Raw genomic sequence first — 24214 nt, 5'->3', positions numbered from 1 at the left:
AAGGTGAATATCCGAGGCTGAATGAAGTCTGCCTTCGCGTGACAGAAATTCGATTCGACACGCCTACTATGGCCTGATAAAAAGTGTTAAACACGAAGAAACCCCCGTGAATGCAAAGCCAAGCACAAAGAGGCAAGAATGTTTCGGAAGGGCGGAGGAGTGTACACAAAGTGAATACATACAAATATAATCGTTCCACATGCAACATAAAATACATAGTCGTGCGCGAGTGTGTGTGTCTGCAATTGTTCGATTAAAAAGCGAGTAAATAAATACCGTTACTTTGCGGGGTTTCCCAATAAAAATGTGGAAAATGTGAAAAAGAAAAGAAAAACTGCAATTTGGGCCAGCAAAGGGCCACTGGAAGCTGTGTGCGTGTGGAAAAACTTCGGGGAAAACTCGCAGTGACCTCAATTCAATTTGATATTCCTTAAAATCCGAAATTCTCTCATGTTTTGATTTATCTGTTAATACTTTCCGAATATAGTTTTCTCATGTCATAACTCGACAGGAATTTTACACGAAACATAGCCCAGACTTAGACAATCCAAATAGTTTTTAGCAATTACCAACTGCAATCCGGTTTGCATTTTTTTAAACTGTTAGACCAAATTTACAAATTTGTATGGTGGGACCGCCAAAACTTAGTCAGCAAACATCTTAATTGTGAGATCTTGGATACAGATACTGAAGATATACTGTGCTCCCCTTGCAGCAGCAGCAGCAGCAGCATCTGTGCCTGTTCTGGAATAGCACGGCTAATTGGATTTGGTGGCACTGCATCATCTCCAGAAGGAATTCAGAGGCAAAAGAAGACCACCAGGAGGAGGAGGAACAGCACCCAAACCCAAGCCAGCTTAATTGGCTTAGGCGACGGTTGTTGTTGTTGTCGGCCCTCACTGTCAATGTTGGTGAGTGTGTGTGCATATGTTTAAAGAGATATATGAGAGTATATACATAAGTGATCCAGAGTGCCAGCTCATTTAGTTTTGTTTATATCAATTTACCGAGTTATTCAATTGTCGGTGTCGAATTAGTAACTTTATCCGCCCTTCCTGTGTTCTCTGGGAGTCTCTGTGTATCCACATTACCTACAATTCTCACCTGAGAGACGGCATGCATAATTAATCTGATGCACTGCCCTCACTGCACCGCGATACAGGCAAAAAAAAAGCCTCTATATATGTTTCCAATTAAAAAAAATTATATTTACAAAGATTTCGAAGAGCAAAATACATTATAAAGTGGAAAATAAGTTCATTTTAAAATTTAATGTGCAAAGAAATATATAGGATAATATACAAAAATATATAAATAAAATAGTATAGACAAATTATGTACAAATTGAAATAAATACACAGAGATACCTTGCAAACTACTTATTGAGCTCGTATCTTTCCTTAAAAAATGGATTGGTTTCCCATAATGTCACATGTTGTGTATAATGTTTAAATGGAAACAACCACGAGTTGTTTAATCATTTTTGCATGTGGCTAGACACTCAAGATACACACTACACCACCGCAGATACGGATACATCCCTGACCTGCGTGGCTTTGAGATACAGATGCGAGTGCCAGACTGCGAGTACATATGCGTGTGTGGTTCAAAACGACACCCAGCCGAGTCGAGTGTGTTAAACTACATGTATTTATAGAGTTTATAGAGACTCTTGGACCAAATCCCAGCTACACACACTTTAGGAACTCCAAAAATAATAAGCAGCATATTAGTTTCCAGCTGATTAAGCAAATACATAAGCAAATAAATAACATTTATAACCGTATTAAAAAGAAAAAACCATCATTATTGTCAAATAAAAGTATTAGTATATAAAAAAGAACTTAATAACACCTTTCCAATCTAAAAACCGGCTTTCAAGAAACTAATTAAAAGAACAACTTGAAAAAATAAGCTTCAAACTTTAAGAATTTGCAACCGGTTGAGCGTATTTTACGAGTTTACTTTATAGACCCCAAACAAACATTAGCTTTTTGCCTAGAACGATAACTTGATAAGCCTCAATTGTCTATATACTATGGGATAACAAGGCAGGAGATTACAGACCCCATTAAAAAGATTCATTAAATAAATATTATAGAAAAACATAAAAGAGATTTAGTTCTGTAGCAAACCAATATCTGATTGAATTTGCAAAAAAACCTGCTTAACCTACAGGCTTATTAACCAAATACGAGTATACTAGACCTCTTAAATCCCTAGATAAACCCAAAAATAGGTTCAAGTTTATCTAAAACTTGCCATATGATAAGTCCAGACACAAACAATTGGATAATAAAAACACGAGAGATACTGAAAGCTGGTAGATTAGTTTTCACCCAAGCAAATACTCTGACTCAACCGAGGAATAGAGTAGGTTTATATGACGACAGAGAAGAGATTCATGTGATACATGGTCTATAGATATAGCCACAGGGCACGTATCTGAGTTTCTGCCAGTGTATTATGGCTTCCGTGTCGTTCGTTCATCAGAGAGTAACATATATGCACATAGCTACTTCTCGATCGTCCCCACCCCTTTGGCTACTGCTCATTTCCGCCCTTCGAAAGGCCTTTCCTTCGTCTTCGTCTACACTCCATTACTGCAGTGCCCGACTTCCTTTGTTTGGACTCGCTCGGTCTTCATCTAAAGAAGTTCACTTTGTATCTGTGTTGTGTGATTAGCCCATTTCTGCGGTTTTATATACCGGGGAGTGAGTCACACGGCCGGCGAAACGAGTTTCTCGCCTTGGCACGGCACGACTTCACTCCACTCCATCTCCATGGCATCGTCAAGACAGGGCAACCTGTTCTGCTCTCTTGCAATATTACTTGTATCTTTTTTGCCTCGAACCACACGCCGCGTCGTCCATGGACGCCGTGGTTGTGGATGCGAACCACTGCCGGTTGTTCCAAATTTATTGTCGCCCGAGATGAAGGCGGAGGCGTAGAGAGATTGGATGCGATCAGGCCGCGAAGTGTGTGCGTTCTCAATTAAATAAGTCGGGGGAATTAGTTGGTTAAACGAGTGGCAGTTTACTTTAAAAGAAGATTTTCATTCACACTCCTGCCACTTGGAGCTAAAATTATCAAGAAATTGTGTCTGCTTCAGATTGTTATTATTTTTTTATTTATAATCATATTAATACTTTTTCTATGGGGGGAGGAGGAGGAGGTTTCTCCCCTCTGTAGCTGATTTTGTTTTTGTCAGCTGGTCTTATCTCTCAGTATTCTTTTTATTCTGATTCACTCATGATTTGAATTGAGTTCTAGGTTTCTCAATCAATAAATAATGGAAATGCTTTGTCAACTGATTATTCATCTGTACTTTTTGATGTCATAAGTATTTTAGCAGCAAGGGTCATTGCAGCCTCTATCTTTACGGAAATTTTGTTTCTTTCCACTGGTATTTTTAATAGATTTACTGAGAAATAAATAAAGAAATAAATTATATGTTCCAAGATTCTTAAGAATTATATTTAAAGCTTATCGCTTGCTATTCGTGTTTGTTTACTGTAACTCTAAAAACAAGTGACATCTCTTTTAGGAACAACCTTAATCTTTAAGCTTTAATAGTCATCTTAAGTCATAGTTTTTCTCACAACTAATAAAGTCACCAAGCTTCAATGCTAGCCTTGTCATTGTTTTACTTATCGTAGATTTTGTTGAGGTATTAAGTTTAATAAGTACCCGAAAACCAAAGGTGTTGGCTTGACATTTTCAAATCTCATGTGAATGTTTCTAAATATTTATTTAGCAGTCAGCAGCTTTCGGAATTGGCATTGATTGCAACTCGCTATAAGATGGTGGGGGTTGGAAATTGTTTTATTATTAATTCAACCTTCACATTCGCTTTTAATTCTTTTGTTTATACAATCGGTAAGCTAAAGTCGCCGTTGAGTTGTGTTATTATTATTCTGCTTTTCTGCTGATTTAGCCAACAGTACCGGGCACCTTGCACTTGGCGCTTCCGCAGATACAGTGGTTACTCCTTGCCTGTGACCCACTGGGGGTATCTGCATCTCTAGATAAGTTTTGTTTAACTTTGTCAACTTTCTCTTGTTGCCAAAAAAAAAAAACCTGCCCAAGTCAATCAGGTAGATGGGATACAGGCGAAACCCATTGAATTTCAAGAAATGGATTGTTGCCTTTGTTAGGAAGGGGACTTTGACTCACATTACCCAAAAAAGGGAAACTTTATTACGCTATGCCAGACACAAAGGGTATATTGTATTCGAGTTCCAGCATGTAACACGGCTTGTTAAGGCACTTGGATGTGAATTTGAGTCCACATGGATTATTTGAGTCATTATATCAATTTTACAATTACGCCCTGGCCTCTTTTTTTGTTGTGCTGCAAATTAACTAAAGAATTCCCGGTACTGGCAGCATTTTATTACCTGTTTATGATTATTACTTTGTTTTTTTTGGGGCTTTTTCCAGGCATTTTCATAAATCTAAATAAGAATTTTATTAGAAGGCATGCACATTATTGTGTAGCGTGGAATTCTTACTTATTTTAGTTGTTTATTTACAGCAGATGTGCAGGGCATTTTTCCTTGAAATTATGGAAAGTTTTAAGATTCTAAAAAAGAAAACATCAAACATTATAGGAAATATTATTCTATCTTTACTTATTTATTGATTTATGCATAATTTAATTATATATTTCCCACTGTTCCTAAGTGAACTCTAGCCTGAATTAAGGGCATATTGCGTGTGGCCTTGCCGGGCCATTGCCTATCCCGCCCACTGTTCCAAGCGAGTGCAGCATCAGAGGGCGATGATTGCTGCTCCTTTGGTCCTTGGTCCTTGCTCCCTGCAACGATCCCAGGCGCATGCGTCGGTCTCAGCCTGCCAAAAGCCGAGGCTGCAAATTGTTTTGTTTTCCTTACAATTGCTGAGGAGACGACCTCTGGCGATGGTTGGTTTTATCCAGCATTTCGCGATTGTTTGCTCATTACCATGGGCAAATGCTTTGACTTTTCGTGGTAAACCACACACACAAGAAGGAGAGCTCCTCGCAGCAGGACACGAATCCTGAACGCCGCATGTCAAGGCCGTTCAAAGGCTGGACCACTCCGGCGAATACAGAATTTTCTGCACAGCAGCAGCGGCAGTACAGCGTGAGCAACGCGCCTCTCGCTTCCAGCTTTCAGTTTAGTTTGCTCTCGGCCTCAGACAACGCTGCGTATACGCAATCGACACCGCACACACAGCACACTCCAAACAAATCCATACATCGGAGTGTGTTTGGCCATCCATATTAAAGCCCTGTTAGCAGGTGCGGGGCCAACAAGGCGTCTATTTTTACACCACATATCATCACATCGTCAGCTAGTGCCATCGTCAACACCCAGTAATCCAGCTCTTTCCGGAAAGTAAGCATTGCAACAAAAAGAAAAATACGAAAAAAAAAATGGGCCTCGGAAGGGACACTGAGAGATAAGCGCGGCGGAAAATGCAGTGCTCCAAATGTATATTTCCATACAGCTGTGCTCAAAATAATAGTGATGACCTTTTATTATGCGGCAAATAAAAAATGATTACTTAAAGAATTCAAATAAAACAACTTCACAAAAATTGAAGCTATAGTGTTAAAGAAAAGGGTGACAGACTTCGGTATAAATGTTTATATTTTCCCCTATGAGAACATTTTAGTAACTAAAATTTGGAGGCTTGCTGTATTCTTTGCTTCTGCTTCTGCTGTCGCTGATGTTTGCCACTGTTCGCTGTTGCGACATATTCTATACAGTGTTTCGAGGGCCGGGGCACAAAACGGGGAGGCTTTAAAGCATAACATGAAATAAAGCCACGGACATGGAAAGCCGTTGAGCTTGGCCCTTCGCCTTCCCTGTGTCCAGTTCGGTTCAGTTTCCCCCAGAGTTCATTAAACCTTTCGATTTCTTTGTCTATGTTTATATATGCCTTTTGCCAAGACAGTCGATGAGTGTAACTGCTGCTGCTGCTTGTTGCTCGCCCCGATGCCCATAAATTTACAGTTTCGAGCTGAGCAGAGTATCAAATGAGCACACTCATTGTCTTGATCGTGATAAATAACACTGGTACCCGGCACTGGTGTATATAGTATAAATATAAGCAAATAACTTTCTGAGAATTAAATACATACATATCTGTAAAAACCCAGAGTTTAAAGCAAAGTTTTTATGAGTAACTTTAGCAAGTAATATGTGCGATTTTGCAGTTTGATTTTATAATAGATTGCTTTTTTGACTTAGTTATAATTAGAGGTTTACGCCGATGGTTAAAGGCATCGGCGGCGGCGTAGAGGTCAAAATGACTCGGCGGCGGCGGCGTAGTAGTCAGAAAGAACCGGCGGCGGCGGCGCGTCAAATAAGGCAAAAAGGCCATTTTAATGAGTTATTTTTTTTTTTTTAAGTTTTATAAAGAACAATGACACTGAAGGCCGCGCTGAAGCTGCGCCGATGCCGCACCAGCGGCGCGCCGCGGCGCGCCGTTATTTTCATAATTTGGCGGCGGCGCGTCAAATAAGGCAAAAATCGGCGGCGGCGGCGGCGTGGCGCGGCGGCGTATATGTCTAGTTATAATATCTTAAACCTTGATTTGTAAAAAAAGCTCATGAAATTATGGATGAATTGTAATATTCTTTTGAGGGTATTATAATTTCAGGTAAAAGTATTTTTAGCCTATTTTTATAGCCTTCTAGATAAATCAAACTTCAGCGTGGCCACAGTTAAAAACCCTTTCCTTTTTCTTTTTTAAATTAAAAAATAAATAAATATGACAAAATTTTGGCATTAAATAATTCGTTTTAAACGTATTAAATTATTTATATTTTAGAATTTACCTTTAAATAATCTTTATACCAATTTTTTCTCTGTAAGATAAAAGAATCTGATTGAATCGATAACAGCGGTAATGCCAATTGTTTAACAAGATAATTTATAGCAAATACAGAAGCCGATAAGTGAAAGAATGTCATGTTTAAACTTATCAGAGTATTTGTGATAAGGAGAATAATATTTGCAGTTCAAAATGTTTACCTAAAAAAGCAAAATAAATATTATTGAGAAAGGTCTTTAAAATACTTGAAATCCCAGTAGATTCTTAGAAATAGTCATAGAAGAAAACACTAGCTAAGAAAATGAGAGCTGCTTACATTTAACTTTGTGTTTGAAATGATCTTCACCGTTCAGTGATCCCAACCAAAAGTGATGTGCTCTGACGCAATACTGATAAAAAGTTAAAAGATAATTTAAACAAACAAATATTGCCGCAGGCTTACAAATGCAAACCTTTTTCTGTTAGAACATTAAACATTTCACAAAACGAGCCTCGTTTTTGCCGGCACTGTGTTCATCGCCTCGGTGGCGCAGTTGGCAGCGCGTAAGTCTCATAATCTTAAGGTCGTGAGTTCGAGCCTCACCCGGGGCATGTATTCTTTTTTGTTATTCTTTTCTTTTTTTGTATTACCTAAACGTTATTTTTCTATTTTACTTTAAGTTATTTAATATTGGGGTAATTATGCAAGTGCATGCACGCAATGCTTAGTGGGTGACTCATGATATTCCCTCCCCTCAAAAGCATTCAACCAAAGCCAAAGGTAAACCCTAGGACTAACCACCACCTAGACGGAGGAAAGAAAATACCTGCCCGTTCATATGGGCAAGTTGCCAGCGACAAAGCTCAGCTCTCCTCGAACTGCAGCCAGTCCTTTGTAAAATTGCATTCGGGTAGAGCTAGCTAATGCCTCAGCCCATAGTCATCATCTTCTCCGGGGCTTGTCTCTTTATTGACCTTAATTGATGTCAAGTGGATGTGAGTGCTCCATGAGAGGGAGCAGGAGGGAGTGTTCTATGGAACCAATCCTATATCTATTAACCCATCTGCCTGGACGAACCACACCAAGAAATGAATAATATTCTTTATTGCCCCTGCTACGCACTTATTATTGGCCCAGGACATGCCACGGTCACATTAGGGGTGTGAGCTCCGCTCCTGAATCATTTTGTTGTCTCCATTAAAAGCTGGGAGTCATTAAAGATTAAAGATTAATATGTTAAGTGTCTAAAGATAACTATTTCCATATCAATTTTATTGCAAGTCCTAGTGTTATGGCCAGAAGTCAGAGCAGTTGTAGCTAGAATAGGAATATTATATTTATATTAATCAATTTATTGCGATTAAAGATAATCCTATATTAAACAATTAACCGAATTTTTTTTACAGGACAAGGTAGTGTGAAATGGGTGTGAATTTCTACACCAAAAGGATCAAGAATACAAGCAGCTTCAAGTGTTAGAAAATTTTAAGGGGACAGTCCTGCAGACCGGAGATTTCTCCTGTTCCTCCCCCATCCCCCCAAAAGATGAATTCCACAATGGAATCTCCAACCACAAAGCCGATGCGTTCCAAAAAGCGACGACTGCGTCGAAGGCGCCAGATCGCCTATTTGGCCATATGTGGTATAAGTGTGGCCATTTTTGCCATTGCACTGGCCACGCTCATTAAGCCAGCTGCCGGTCAAGATGATGCTCCACCTGAGGAGGGTTCACCACCAGACGAAGGAGCGGGTTCACCACCAGATGAAGGAACGGGTGCAGCAGGTGGTGAACCACCAGCAGATGGAGCACCGGCTGATGCACCAGGAACTTCAGGGCAGGGTGACTCAAACAAACCGCCGTCGTCTCTTAATGGACCGTGGCGTGAAGGTTACTCGGGCGATGGCACCACCCACGAACAGATTGGTCAACCTCATTGGGCGCCCGTAGAGTACACACCTTACCGGCCAACGACGAACTATTCCGAAGATCCGCCACAGCCCACATCGGCCATGAACCCCATCTATAACTTTACGCACTTTATATTCGACAAGGTGCTGTACACCAATAGTAGCTTTCCGCCAGGTGAGTGAAGTACTATCAGGTTTTTGAGATATGAAGTCTCAAAAGTCTTCACATTTAACCTGATTTTTTTTTGTGACTGTTTGCAGGATATATTACGATAAAGGATGGGAACACGCTGCAACTGGGACCGAAAGTAATAACCAATGATTGGCGGGATCTGTTGGCTCATTATTGGTTGGTTTTCATTTGGATTCTCCTACTGCTGATACTGATCATTATCGTACCGTTTATTGCGTAAGTAGTATAGCCAATATCCCACTGCTTTCTATGACTATATAATTTTGGATTATTCCTATGCTTAGAGTTTGCTATTGCTGTTTCTGTTGTTGCAAACGCTGTCGCCAGGGCTGTCCGCCTTGCACCAGCAAACAGGATGCCCAAAGGCGCTTCTGCTGCGGCATATGTCTCCTGCTCCTTATGATTGGACTGATGTGAGTGGCGCTCTCTAATCTATCTTCTTGGACCAATTTAAAGCTAAAGTTTGTTCTGTCTTCTTTAGCTTTGGCATCATCATTGCCTTTGTTACCAACAAAATGCTGGATGACGGTTTCAATGAGACCGACAATACAATGAAACGCGGCGGCGAGGATACCTGCACCTATCTGAAGGATGTGTCCGCTCATGTCAACCATTTGATGGTATACAACTACGAGGAACTCGAGACCCATGTTTCCGATCAGCTAACACGTAAGAATTTTATAGATTCCACGTTCTTGGTGCCCAGCTAACATACTTCTTTTGACATTCAGATGCCCCAAATCACATATTTTTGGATTTAACCGACACATCACAGAGTTCTTCATTGGCCGAGCTGGAACGGGTACTGGATAACATGCCAGAGGCCCTAATTCTAATGAAGCAGGTTGAGAAGATGCAAAAGGATCTGCTCTTCTTTGGCTCACAGTTGAGAGACGGTAGAAAATAAGCTGTTAGAATGCATCGTCTTCAAGTCTAATATTCCTCGATTTTCAGGCGTCCGCGGCATGAAACGTGATATCAACTTTGCCGTGGCCAATCTCTGTCAGGTGCAGATATGCCAGAAGTTCCTCGTCAGCAGCGATATCGAGCGTATTGATGCCTCGCCGTGTCTGCACTTTGATGGGGTATACATAAAGCCCTATCCACATTACTTAACTTTATATAATGTTATGTGTGTTCTTTTTAGCTACCCAATACCGGAGAATATATTGCTGGCATGCAGAAGGTCATTGACACGGATTATAGCGCGATAGCCAAGAGAGGCCTCGTTCGTTTGAGCGAGATCAAGGGAATGATTGAGAAGCAAATGGCATTTATGGTGCCGCCCATTATGCGTGATCTTAGCAAGGGCAAGGCTGTCTTTCAGCAGCAGGCCACCACTGTTCGCAATGTTGTCGACGCCGTGCTGAGTGATATACATCAGAAGACAGCGAGTTCGGCCAAGTCCTTTGATGATGTTTACACGAGATTTGGCCCGGATCGCAGCCTAATTAGCCTGCTTGTTGTGTTGATCATTTTTCTGGTAAGCAAAGGGTCTCTTCCAAAAAAAGCAAGTGGTTTTATCACCATCCCTTCCTTTATTCATTAGATTTTGTTCATATTGGTTTGGGCTTTGCTTTGCGGCTGCTTTGGACGACGACGCAGTGGTTATGGCGACGAGTGCTGCAGCAAGTCCACCGGCGCCACTTGCCTCCTAATGTAAGTGGATGAACACATGAGCACAACTATAACAACATAACACCTTTTCTTTTTGTTTTATTCCTTCCGCAGAGCCATCATGATCATATTCTGCGTTTTTTCATTCATTTGCCTCGTTGGTCTGTTTTACTTTGTTATTGGAATGGTGACCTATCAGGGCGCCTGTGCCCCATTGCGGGATCTCCAGAGCAACTCGATATTCCGGCAGCTGGATGCTGCCATTGATGTGAATCGCTATTTGCCGGCTATGGCAAAAGCAAATTCCGATGGTGACACGCCGCCAATGAAAATGTCGAGTGCTTTGAGTTCGTGCAACGCCAACGAGACTGTGTTTGCGATGATGCGAAAGCATAACATCTACGATGTCAGCGAAATGACGCGCCACAAGGTGATTTCCCAGGATAAAAGTACGGCTCGCATCTTCGACGAAGATCTGTCGCAAGTGAAACTGCTTGAAACGCAGGATCGTGATAAGCTGAACCAATTGGCCGACAACAAGCTGGGCGAGTATCATAGCTCCCTGTACACGCCCAGTCTGTGCACCAAATTCACTCCTATGAACCTCATTGCTCTCTCCGAGCAGCTGTCGACCCTTTCCAATGATCTCGAGTATCCTGCCTATGGTTGGGCGAAGGTCTCGTTTTGGAATGAGGGCCTCAACGCTAAGGCTTTCCACCGCAACTTTGTGCCGAAGTTGACCAATCTTGTGGACAAGATGAAGGCCAATTTAAAGAAGATCGACGAGTTGATTGCGTACAACAATCATGACTTTGGCACCTCCATCAAGATGCTCACTGCGACGGTTGTCACCTCCGAGCAATTTATACAGACGCGCGGCAAGGACTACATCAATACGCTGGGCTCTAGTCTGACGTGGAGTATCGAGGAGGAAATAGATAACTATGTACGAATGGTCACGCGGGAGGCTGAAGAGAATGTGGGACACTGCGCGCCACTGGGTTATATTTACCGGCGTGGCGTTGATCTGATCTGTCACCGTTTGGTTGATCCAATTGTGAGTGTTTTCTTACTTTCACTTGTAATTAATTATTAATTATTATATTTCCATTAGAATGGCTACTGGGTGGGCATCTTGCTCTGCGCTCTTCTCTTCCTACCCATCCTCTATGTGGCCCATCGCCTGATGTGCCTATACAAGAAGATCTATCCGTATCTAGCTACCGTGGGAGTTCCCGTCGAGGGCGGGTAAGTGGTTCTCTTTATCATCTCCCTCCCGTACATTCCATTCGCTTTAAGCACCGACCTAAACCCTAAGCTGTCCCATGTGCACTGCTGCATCGCAAAATTTCGGCCATTCCACGCCAAGTTTCGGCATTGGCCGTATTGGCCGCGGGGGTGGCGGTGGCATAACAATTCAGTTTGAGGAAACTGAGGAGGTCGCCGAGCACAAGGAGGTAGTCGAAGCCGACGCCGAAACTGAGGCTGAAGTCGAAGCCGTGGCCGAAGACGATGACAAGGTTGAAATCACCTCGGAGTACGAGGTGCCCGTCCCGATGGAAGCTACTAGCAAGACAAAGCAAGACTAATGCCTAATTCACTGCTGCCTGAATGCCATTGTGTTAATGTATTTAAAATTTTACGCATGCATCGAAATAACAAAAAAAAAAATAATAAAATAAGAAATGTATTTCCGTTTTAAATCATGTAATCAACAGAAAATTAAACCTCTATTCGTTCTTCTCATTTCACTTCTAACCAAAAAAACAACCTCATCCTCCACCATGCAGCAGCGACTATCTTTACGACGCTTATAGTGAGCGTGAGCGTGAGCATGTTCCATTGGCAAAGTAAGCGAATCATTCCGTTGCATCCACAGCCATTCTGTGTGCCAATTGACCAGCAGCAGCAGACATTAATGTTCCCCCCTCTTTACCCATTCCCTCGCCCATGCAGTGTACCCAAGAAGCGACGCAAGGCCTATGAGCGGCGGCATCGGGAGCAGCAGGAATACTATGAGGACGCTTCGCCCAGTGTGTCGCGGGGAAATCGCTCTGGTGGTGACCGCGGCGGCGGCGGAGGTGGCGGAAGCGGCGATGGCGCTCCAGGTAGTAGCAGCATGCGCTACAACGACATGGCACCAACGTAAGTGTCCCCTGAATCCCAGCATGGCTTCTTCTTCCTATTTATAGTAGCTTACAAACAGACTGTCATAACTTGTAAAGGATAATATAATATAACAAACAGTAAAGCAGTATGAAAATATTATAAAATATTGAAAAACTGTACGGAAAACTTTTTATCATAAAATAAAAAGAATAGGCTTTAAATCCAGAGGTCAAAAAGGCATTAAACTCAAATCGGAAAAATGTTCTTTGTTAGTTCTTATGAAGTGCATTCTACATTTTAAATTTTAACAAATAACTCCTTTACTGCTTCTGACTGAAATTACAATACTCTCAAAGAGTATTAATATTTTAATATTTATCTATAATTTTTTGTACCCTTGCCCGAAATAATTACTAGTTATGATGGTCATCTACAATTTAGCAAGCCTTAAACAAATTAACTATAGAACATGCCCCATAGAGGCCTAACACTGACCAAGAGATTCGCCGCTATTGCATCCAGTTTTCCTTGCGTTCATTTGGACCTCGCTGCTAAAAGTTGCTAAAACGCTAATTTTATTTAATTTTGTTTAATTTAGCACTAAAGGTGTGGCCTCCAATGGCGGCACACGGCCAAAGGCATTGGCGGCAGATGGTTTCTTTTAGGCAAATAGCCCCTCGGTTCATCCGGTAATATAAGCTAGTCAGAGAACAGAGATTAAATCGGTGTGCTTACCCCAGTCTCGATTCAAGAGTGCCCTCCTCTGATTGTGGTTCCCCTCTTAATTCTGTTTACCTTGAGCTAAAGCTGTGCTTAAAAAAGAAAACATTAGTTCAGTTTCCTTTTAAATGCGATATATAAAACGGAAAAACGCGACATCAGCATCAATTCAACAAAGAAAATATGGTGTAATTTGGTTAACATTTAAGTTATATTTTATGTATTGTTTTTAAAGCTTTTTGATATGATTTTAAACTCAAACTGTACAACCTGGCTTTGCTTTGTGTTCTTGTTTCTCTTCGCCTTTGCTCCAAAGTCACAGACACTCACTGGAGGTAGCGATTCCCTACCCTTCAAAGTACACATCCTGACCCAAAACTAAACTGATTAAACATTCGTAACTAATCTGTTTCTGTGTTGTGCGTGTCGCCGCACTATAAATATCTAATTATATATGTTAATTATGTTAATATTATTCTTATTAATGTATTTTATATCAAAACTCCACAGGCACTGGGATCACGAGCCGCCGCGCTACCACAATCCGCCAGCAGCGCCGCCATCCTCGGAGTACGAGCGTCCGCCACCCTACTATTACCCCGGGGCATCCGAGCAGGACTAGAGAGTAAAGGAATGAGTTGAGAGGTGGCAACATGGATGACGATTATGATTTGAACCCAAACCCTCACCTATCCCCCTTACACTGAGACTGTACTTTTAGTTAAAAAGCGTAAACAAAAGCATAACTGAAATTATATAATTTAATTAAGTAGTACTGTAGCATCACAAATGTGTTATATATAAATATTTGCCATTGACCTACAGAGGGTAATGATAAGTGCGAAACTCTGAAGTTCTCTCAAATATCATTTCATAATTTTGTATGTACTTTGAAAATGTTGCCAAAAGACGACGACGATGATGACGACGAGCACTTAGACGTGGACAGAATCAATAGATGAACGCATTAAATGGTAAAGAGATGCAAAGACGACCATCTATGTAGAGAAGGTCGAGCGGCACAGGCGTCGGATCTGATGAGTCAACCTTGAAGGATTTGGGCATTCGCCGGGCCGCACGGCTGCTGAAGCTTTAAGGAATCTCATAATTTTATTATGCACGACGAGGAAAAAAAGAAAGCAAATATCTAGCAAGCAAGCAAAACTACATAAATAACCGATCAAAAAAGAACACTCCATGGAATCTGTAGAACTTCCAGCAAATCAAAACCGACGAAAAATGGAAAAGCAAAACAAGAAAGAAAAAAATATTTGATCAATACCAAAACTGCCATTTTAATTTAGAAAAAGAGTGCAGTACCGAGGAGTTGAGAGTTATTCAATGCATTTAATGTATTAATTTTAGAAAGAAAATTGAAAACATAAAAACATAAAAAAAACCAACACGCAACTCTCATTGATACCAATTCAAATGCAAACAAATAAACTGGAAAATAATACGGATACCAGCAAGTATCCTTAACACGTTGTCATAGTTTAGTAAGTGAAAACCAAAAGCATGAGATACAAAATCTAAGAAAGCAACCCCGTAAGCATTTAAACGTTTCCCCAATTGTATTGTCTAGGACCTAAGGCAACCTAAACCATACAGGAGCATATTGTACGGATTACACACAAAAATTACATACATTTTAGTATTATTATTATTATTATAAATAAGCGTGTATGTTGTATTTTACGTACATTAAATGATTTCCGCTTAAGTCTAAAATAAAGTCAACTAACCAATGTATCAATATATTGCCCCGTGCAAGTAAAGAAATTATCACCTAAGATCCTCAAGAAGAAAACACACAAGAAAACCAAAAACTGAAAACCCAAGCCAGTTGCCAGTCAATCATCGGGCTCCGTTGATGGTTGTCTCTGTTGTTTGCAAACATTTATGTCAATAAACTTCAAGTGGTTTTATGTAAGTCTCGAAATTCTCTTTAACTCTCTTCGAAATCTTTCTCACAGAAATTTTAAGGAGAAATGTTGCCTTGGTGGCTGAACGGAGGAGGGCACTCCAAAAAGCCTTTGAACGGTGTCCCATCGTATACAGGACGATAGCAATACACTTATCCAATGGGATAGCATTCCTATAATTTTTTGTTTGTTTTGCAAATTTTGTTTCGAAAAACAACCATAATTTTGTAATTCGGTATAGATCAAGTATTCGTTATGGGTTGCAATTCTTTGACGATGCTTTACTTGGTGACAATGGACCCTCCTTAGTAATCGCATTGTCCATCTTCATGAGCTTCTCTGCCAAGTCTTCCAAACAGGCAAGTATCGCGATGGTTTAGCTCTAAATCGCTATTTAAGATATAAAGATCTTTGTGGAAGTATTGCCTATCCAATGGTGAATGGGGATTGCGATAGATGTAGCTTCAAATTTAAATTGAATTTCCTTTATTCTCCAGAACGCCTTGTGGTTCTGGCTTTTACCCTTCGCACTGATGCTTCTGCCCGCCCTCTGCTGCAGTCATTATCTGAGATGTTACTGCCGGTGTTGTAGGAATGTTTGCGAGGTCCCCTGCGCTGCTCTATGCGCTCCGCGACTTCCTGCGCGGCTTCCTGTGCGGCCCCATGTGCTGCCCCCTGCGCGTCACCTTGTGCAGCCCCCTGCGCGTCACCTTGTGCAGCCCCCTGCGCTTCCCCCTGTGTGAACCCCTGCTGCACACTGCCAATGGAATTCCCAGACTGCACCCACTGCAGATATTTGCCAGTGATAGATGAAACGAATGTGGATCAATTAAATTTCAATATGCATTTATGAAACTGGTTAATAAATTAAAACAAAACATATCAGTTAAATTTTTGTTTGTTTTGTCCAGAAAACATTTTAGATTGACCCGGCTGTTGTTGCTTTTGTAGGATCGAAAATCCCCCACTGTTTCCAAACTTCTGATTACAATTACTGTACCCAGCAAAATTGTAGATACAAAAAATATCTAATAATAAACATTATACTTATAGGAGTAAAGAAAAGTTGTGTATAAATATGAATTTTGGATTTTAATTAAATGTACAAATAAACCAATTTTTTAGGGAATTAAAGGTGTTATATTTGAACATAGTTGCTTTTAAAAATCTCTCAGCATACCATATTATGGAATATTACAATTATTAATTATTTAGTCATTAAATTTAACTGTAAACAAGGAAGAAAGCTAACTTTGGCCAGCCAAAGTTTGTATACCCTTGCAGGAAACAATTAAAATATATCATAACTAAGCCAAAAATGCATTAATTTCGATTCGGAAAGCAGTTTTGTGTTAGTTTTTATTAATTTAAAAAAACTGCATACCAAATTTAAAATTTTAAGAAATCAAAATTTTTTGTCATTTTTGAGAATTTTAATGATGTAACCCCTTATGATTTTTCGCAAAAATGGCAAAAAAATCGATTTCTTCCGGACATGTCTAGAAAGATTCGCATGTTAAAGCTGATCAAGAATATATATGGTTTATGGGGTCGGAAATGATTCCTTGACTTGGAAAAATATTATTTTGTATTATAAAATCTGATTTTTTATATAAAAAAACTTCTTGATTTTTTCTAAAATTAAAAATATCATAACTCGGCCAAAAGAGCATTAATTTTAAATCGGAAAACTGTTCTGTGCAAGAACAGAACTAATGCAGTAAATAAATCTGCATACTTCTATTAAAAATTTTGAAAATTCAATTTTTTATCAAAATCAAAAATTTTAATGATGTAACCCCTTATAAAATTTGGCAAAAATGGTCAAAAAATCGATTTCTTCCGGACATGTCTAGAAAGATTCCCCTGTTGATGCTGATCAAGAATATATATGGTTTATGGGGTCGGAAACGTCTCCTTCACTGCGTTGCAAAGGGTATAAAAATAAAGTTTCATAAGTAAACTAAATTCAAAACACATTTCTAACACTTTTCAGAAACGAACGCCAGTAGATGATAGATATTAAAAAAAACAAACAACCACAAAAATGCTTGAGATTGGTTTCTCAATGATCCTGCCCATCGGCCACTGCCACAGACAGTGGGAGTCAACGGGCATGAGTGTGTACAATAGGAGTAAGGATACTTCTCCTGGATGCTGTTCTTCGGACTGACTGACGCAGCTGCAGCAATCCTGGTGTCCGCTGCATAGGTTACTAATTCTGGGTTTAGTTTTTGTCCAGATTATTAACCAAGAGCTTTTGTCTTAGCTGGCGTTTCTATTGCAGCACCGTTTCCATGAAGCGTCCAACCCCACAGCCGCCGTATGTTCTCCAAAAGCCACCACCACGCATAGGGCTCCGTTTAGCTTTAACTTCTTTAACATTTAAATGTTTATTAAAAACCGAATTATTATATGCTATGTATATAAAACTTTTATATATCTCCTTTTATTTTCTTCTATTAATTTAACCAGAATGGCTTGATTCTTAATGATTGGAAACTGCAAGGATGCCGAAGCTAGCTTCCTTTTTTGTTTTGTTTTTTTTTAATCACACCAAAATACTCCCTGATTTCTAAATCAGATTTGTTTATAAAAAAATATTCAATTAAATGAAATCAGTAACTGGAATTAGAGTTTATGGAATCCCCGCTACTCCCTAGCTTGGAGTTAACCATGATTGGGGGCCAGTCGAACGAGTTTCGAATCTCTCCAGAATACAAACTCAAGGCCAAGGAAGAAGATTCCAGCTATGATCTTATCTTATCTCTGCCGCATGTCGTCACTGGCTCCTTGGTTTCCGATTCTAAGCAAGTGCCCAAGAGCTACATTTCCCAAGATGGTAACGATATTGGGGTCAAGGCGGAGAATGATGATTGGAAAGATTACCTGGTCAATCAGGACGTGCTGAAGGTATTGATACCCCTGCTATTGCTGCTCTTTCTAGCTGTGCCAATCGTGGGGTGAGCTTTGCTCTGGGGTTTTTTTTTTAAGGTTTTAAGAAGCAGCTTCCCCTCTTAGAATCATTTATGCCTGCTTTTGTTCGCGATGCAAGAATTACGGAAGAGCCAGCAAGGAAAGGCGTTACTGCTGTGGCATTCTTCTGGCCATTTCGGCATTTCTTATGCTGTAAGTCTATAAAACATCGTAACTGTAGCTAATCTGGCTGATTGAGCATTAGTATATTTCTCATTTTTGCCATATTGGCAGCCACTCAGTTGTACAAGAGCCTGGATAAATCTAGACACTGTCAGTTCTCGAACAACTTTAGCCGGACGAAGGAGAATGGCATTTTCCATTCAAACTTCGAGCACATGCGTCGTCTGTATGAGACCGACTACAAGCATTTGTTGGGGCGGATCGAAGCTCAGTCCAATGCCACACTAGCAATGGTTCACGCCGAGGCCATCAAGGATCTGAGCGAGGTGCTTAAGAATATGCACTTAACAAAGTTGATTTTAGAGGAGTTCCAGAATGAGTTGCCCGTAGCTAAGAGGTTGGCTATTAGGTTTCGGGATGGTGAGAAGCTTTTGGTTTTTTTTTGAAGGATTAACTATTATGAGATCTCTTAATCCTCGGCAGCGTTGCATGCTGTCAAGCTAAATCTTAAGAAATTTCTCACCTTGCAGTGCAACCAACAGGAGTGCGGAGATTTCTACAGAGACAATGAGATCAGATTGATTGACGAGGGGTGTCTGCACTTTGATAGAGTAAGTTCATTTAAGGCTACTTAAAATAAACGTAAAAGGATTAAAATGAAACAACTGTAAAAGATTCCCCAAACGGAGGACTTCATCAAGTCAATTAATCAAATTCTGGCAAGTAAGTTTGTCAACTATCCGCTAATGGCTGCCCAGCAAATCGCAACTGCGTACAGGAATCACACTGACTACCTGCTGGACACATTTACAAAGGATCTCCATAAAGGCGGTTAGCAGCAAAATACTATGCAAATATCATTTTAAATCTCCCAAAGTCCACCCTCAGCCGACAAGCTGCAGGAGAAGTACGAAGCATCATTGGTAGAACTCAAAGTAAAAACGGTAAAGACGGCAAAGGCGACTCCTCCTTCTCCCGCAGATGCTCTGCGTCGGAAACTGGGACCGTCGTGGTATGGAAGCACACTGGGAATGCTCTTGTTGCTTATGCTTTTGCCCATCCTCCTGCTTATTGCTCTTGGCGTGGGCCTCTTCAATCCGAATGTAGCCAGTGTGCTGCTCTGTGCATTCATCAGCGCCGTGTTCATTCTCTTCTCGATTGCTCTTATCCTGGTGCTCTTCTACCTGGTCCACGGATTTTTGACTTACAACATTTTCTGTGCTGGGTAAGTTTTTCTAGCAGATCCAAGCTAAAATAAACCTTCATGTACTGTTGTAGAAAAAACCACCAGGTGCCCAAAAAGACGATCAATCCGACTTTTTATTCACCTGAGTTAAGATCTGGAGATGTGTTGCAGCGGTGCGTCGGTAAAGAGAGCTTGTACGGTGACTTGGGCCTGAAGGAGCTCTATGTCCATATGAAGAAGGGTGTCCGGGAATCTTTTGAGAAGTTAGAGGGCGCTCCCATACTTGGTTATCTAAGTTCCATTAACTTCCAGGCGGCGGCCGTGGACCGGGAGCTCTTGGGGAATAAGCTCTTTAGCTACAACAGCTCAGAATTCACCCAACATATATGCCGGGAGCTGGTGCCAGAGCCCAAGCCGGGTCCTCTTCTGGAGCTAATCAGTAAACTGGGCAACCTGACTAGGAGCGTGGGATCGCCTCCATTTTTGGTAAACCAGACCATTAGGCTGCGAGTAGCTCACAAGAAACTGGGGCAACCGCTAACCGATATCATTCAGCGACTGCTGGGTAAACTAGAGCAGCTGGATCATTTGCTATCTGGCGGAAATGAAAGCTTTGCCAGGTACATGAGCCATCTTCTGGAAAAGATTAAAAAGTTCTTACGCCGCGATGCCAAGAAGGTATCCGAAGAGTTGGCCCAAAATATTAGTTGTTTCGTTAATTTTGGTCTGGATAATGAAAGCAAGGAAGCGATGGAGAGCTTAGCTCAGACTCGCCATGAAAGCTTAGATCGGCATCCCCGTGATATCGACGATCAAGAATCTTATGAAGAAATCGACTCAAACCATCCTATGTTCACAGATTCAGAAGATTTGTTTGCTTCGTATAAATATAGTGGAGATGAGTACGTTAAGCCTACAACAAAATATTCAGATCCGGTATACTGGGATGAGTGGGGTAAGCGTCCAAACTCTGATTCGAAAGACCACGAGGACTTATATTCGCCTGACCATAAGCCAGAAGTTATGGAGTATGAAGAAATCGACTCAAACCATCCTATGTTCACAGATTCAGAAGATTTGTTTGCTTCGTATAAATATAGTGAAGATGATGAGTACGTTAAGCCTACAACAAAATATTCAGATCCGGTATACTGGGATGAGTGGGGTAAGCGTCCAGACTCTGATTCAAAAGACCACGAGGACTTATATTCGCCTGACCATAAGCCAGAAGTTATGGAGTATGAAGTTATCGACTCAAGTCATCCTATGTACACAGATACAGAAGATTTGTTTGCTTCGTATAAATATAGTGAAGATGATGAGTACGTTAAGCCTACAACAAAATATTCAGATCCGGTATACTGGGATGAGTGGGGTAAGCGTCCAGACTCTGATTCAAAAGACCACGAGGACTTATATTCGCCTGACCATAAGCCAGAAGTTATGGAGTATGAAGTTATCGACTCAAGTCATCCTATGTACACAGATACAGATCATGTGTTTAAATATAGTGAAGATGAGGACTCAGATTCACCTGACCATGACTCAGATTCGAAAGATTATGGAAACTTAGATTCACCTGACATTAAGGCTTCAAAAGACCATCAGGATTCATATTCTCCTGACCATAAGGGATCAGATTCGAAAAGCCATGGGGAATCAGATTTGTCTGACTATGAAAACTCTGACTATTTGTACTCAGAACCGCACGACTATTATGCCTTCGATTCGACCGATTCGAAAGACCACGAGCACTCAGATTCACCTGACCATACGGCTTCAAAAGACCATCAGGATTCATATTCTCCTGACCATAAGGGATCAGATTCGAAAACCCATGGGGAATCAGATTTGTCTGACTATGAGAACTCAGACTATTTGTACTCAGAACCGCAAGACTATTATGCCTTCGATTCGGCCGATTCAAGACACCACGAGGACTCAGATTCACATGACCATACGGCTTCAAAAGACCATCAGGATTCATATTCTCCTGACCATAAGGGATCAGATTCGAAAACCCATGGGGAATCAGATTTGTCTGACTATGAGAACTCAGACTATTTGTACTCAGAACCGCAAAACTATTATGCCTTCTATTCGACCGATTCGAAAGACCACGAGCACTCAGATTCCCCTGACCATAAGGCTTCAAAAGACCATCAGGATTCATATTCTCCTGACCATAAAGGATCAGGTTCGAAAACCCATGGGGATTCAGATTCGTATGACTATGAGCACTCAAACTATTTGTACTCAGAACCGCACGACTATTATGCCTTCGATTCAACCGATTCGAAAGACCACGAGGATTCAGATTCACCTGACCATACGGCTTCAAAAGACCATCAGGATTCATATTCTCCTGACCATAAAGGATCAGATTCGAAAACCCATGGGGATTCAGATTCGTATGACTATGAGAACTCCGACTATTTGTACTCAGAACCGCACGACTATTATGCCTTCGATTCGACCGATTCGAAAGACCACGAGGATTCAGATTCACCTGACCATACGGCTTCAAAAGACCATCAGGATTCATATTCTCCTGACCATAAGGGATCAGATTCGAAAACCCATTGGGATTCAGATTCGTATGACTATGAGCACTCAGACTATTTGTACTCAGAACCGCACGACTATTATGCCTTCGATTCGACCGATTCGAAAGACCACGAGGATTCAGATTCACCTGACCATACGGCTTCAAAAGACCATCAGGATTCATATTCTCCTGACCATAAGGGATCAGATTCGAAAAGCCATGGTGATTCAGATTCGTATGACTATGAGCACTCAGACTATTTGTACTCAGAATCGCCTGACTATTCTGCCTTCGATTCGGCCGATTCGAAAGCCCACGAGGACTCAGATTCACCTGACCATAAGGCTTCAAAAGACCATCAGGATTCATATTCTCCTGACCATAAAGGATCAGATTCGAAAACCCATTGGGATTCAGATTCGTATGACTATGAGCACTCAGACTATTTGTACTCAGAACCGCACGACTATTATGCCTTCGATTCGACCGATTCGAAAGACCACGAGGATTCAGATTCACCTGACCATACGGCTTCAAAAGACCATCAGGATTCATATTCTCCTGACCATAAGGGATCAGATTCGAAAAGCCATGGTGATTCAGATTCGTATGACTATGAGCACTCAGACTATTTGTACTCAGAATCGCCTGACTATTCTGCCTTCGATTCGGCCGATTCGAAAGCCCACGAGGACTCAGATTCACCTGACCATAAGGCTTCAAAAGACCATCAGGATTCATATTCTCCTGACCATAAGGGATCAGATTCGAAAAGCCATGGTGATTCAGATTCGTATGACAATGAGCACTCAAACTATTTGTACTCAGAACCGCACGACTATTATGCCTTCGATTCGACCGATTCGAAAGACCACGAGGATTCAGATTCACCTGACCATACGGCTTCAAAAGACCATCAGGATTCATATTCTCCTGACCATAAAGGATCAGATTCGAAAACCCATTGGGATTCAGATTCGTATGACTATGAGCACTCAGACTATTTGTACTCAGAACCGCACGACTATTATGCCTTCGATTCGACCGATTCGAAAGACCACGAGCACTCAGATTCCCCTGACCATAAGGCTTCAAAAGACCATCAGGATTCATATTCTCCTGACCATAAGGGATCAGATTCGAAAACCCATTGGGATTCAGATTCGTATGACTATGAGCACTCAGACTATTTGTACTCAGAGCCGCATGACTATTATGCCTTCGATTCAACCGATTCGAAAGACCACGAGGACTCAGATTCACCTGACCATGACTCGGATTCGAATAATTATGGAGACTTAGATTCGCCTGACATTAAGGCTTCAAAAGACCATCAGGATTCATATTCTCCTGACCATAATGAATCAGATTCGAAAATCCATGGGGATTCAGATTCGCATGACTATGAAAACTCCGACTATTTGTACTCAGAACCGCATGACAATTATGCCCTCGATTCAGCCGATTCGAAAGACCACGAGCACTTAGATTCGCCTGACCATACGGCTTCAAAAGACCATCAGGATTCATATTCTCCTGACCATAAGGGATCAGATTCGAAAACCCATGGGAATTTAGATTCGCATGACTATGAAAACTCAGACTATTTGTACTCAGAACCGCATGATTTCGATTCGACCGATTCGAAAGACCACGAGGACTTATATTCGCCTGACCATAAGCCAGAAGTTATGGAGTATGAAGATATCGACTCAAATCATCCTATGTTCACAGATTCAGAAGATTTGTTTGCTTCGTATAAATATAGTGAAGATGAGTACGTTAAGCCTACAACAAAATATTCAGATCCGGTGTACTGGGATGAGTGGGGTAAGCGTCCAGACTCTGATTCAAAAGACCACGAGGACTTATATTCGCCTGACCATAAGCCAGAAGTTATGGAGTATGAAGTTATCGACTCAAGTCATCCTATGTACACAGATACAGAAGATTTGTTTGCTTCGTATAAATATAGTGAAGATGAGTACGTTAAGCCTACAACAAAATATTCAGATCCGGTATACTGGGATGAGTGGGGTAAGCGTCCAGACTCTGATTCAAAAGACCACGAGGACTTATATTCGCCTGACCATAAGCCAGAAGT

The 24214-nt window shown here is 41.1% G+C and overlaps 1 protein-coding gene and 1 non-coding gene across 4 annotated transcripts; both read left to right on the top strand.

The window, feature by feature from the left end:
* Window positions 1-474: 474 nt before the first annotated feature.
* Window positions 475-15104, top strand: promL (prominin-like). 3 transcript variants are annotated; one of them, XM_017174319.3, is made up of 14 exons: window positions 475-911; window positions 8212-8888; window positions 8975-9122; window positions 9191-9319; window positions 9388-9575; window positions 9638-9802; window positions 9861-9991; window positions 10054-10389; window positions 10456-10565; window positions 10638-11580; window positions 11638-11771; window positions 12314-12373; window positions 12480-12668; window positions 13863-15104. In XM_017174319.3, the coding sequence occupies exons 2-14, from the start codon at window positions 8351-8353 to the stop codon at window positions 13972-13974; spliced, it is 3183 nt and encodes a 1060-aa protein (XP_017029808.1). In that variant the 5' UTR covers window positions 475-911; window positions 8212-8350; the 3' UTR covers window positions 13975-15104. The 3 variants fall into 3 exon arrangements, with proteins under 3 accessions (XP_017029808.1, XP_017029811.1, XP_017029812.1); XM_017174322.3 differs by lacking the exon at window positions 12314-12373; XM_017174323.3 differs by lacking the exons at window positions 12314-12373; window positions 12480-12668; window positions 13863-15104 and adding an exon at window positions 11842-12213 and having other exon boundaries at window positions 478-911.
* On the top strand, window positions 7344-7416 carry TRNAM-CAU (transfer RNA methionine (anticodon CAU)). The gene has a single exon. It is a non-coding gene; the product is annotated as a tRNA-Met (tRNA).
* Window positions 15105-24214: the final 9110 nt, after the last annotated feature.

The sequence above is a fragment of the Drosophila kikkawai genome, chromosome 3L (genome assembly GCF_030179895.1).
Source record: "Drosophila kikkawai strain 14028-0561.14 chromosome 3L, DkikHiC1v2, whole genome shotgun sequence".
NCBI lineage: Eukaryota > Metazoa > Arthropoda > Insecta > Diptera > Drosophilidae > Drosophila > Drosophila kikkawai.
The sequence above is the reverse complement of the archived record's forward strand: the minus strand, read 5'-3'. Positions and strand labels throughout refer to the sequence as shown.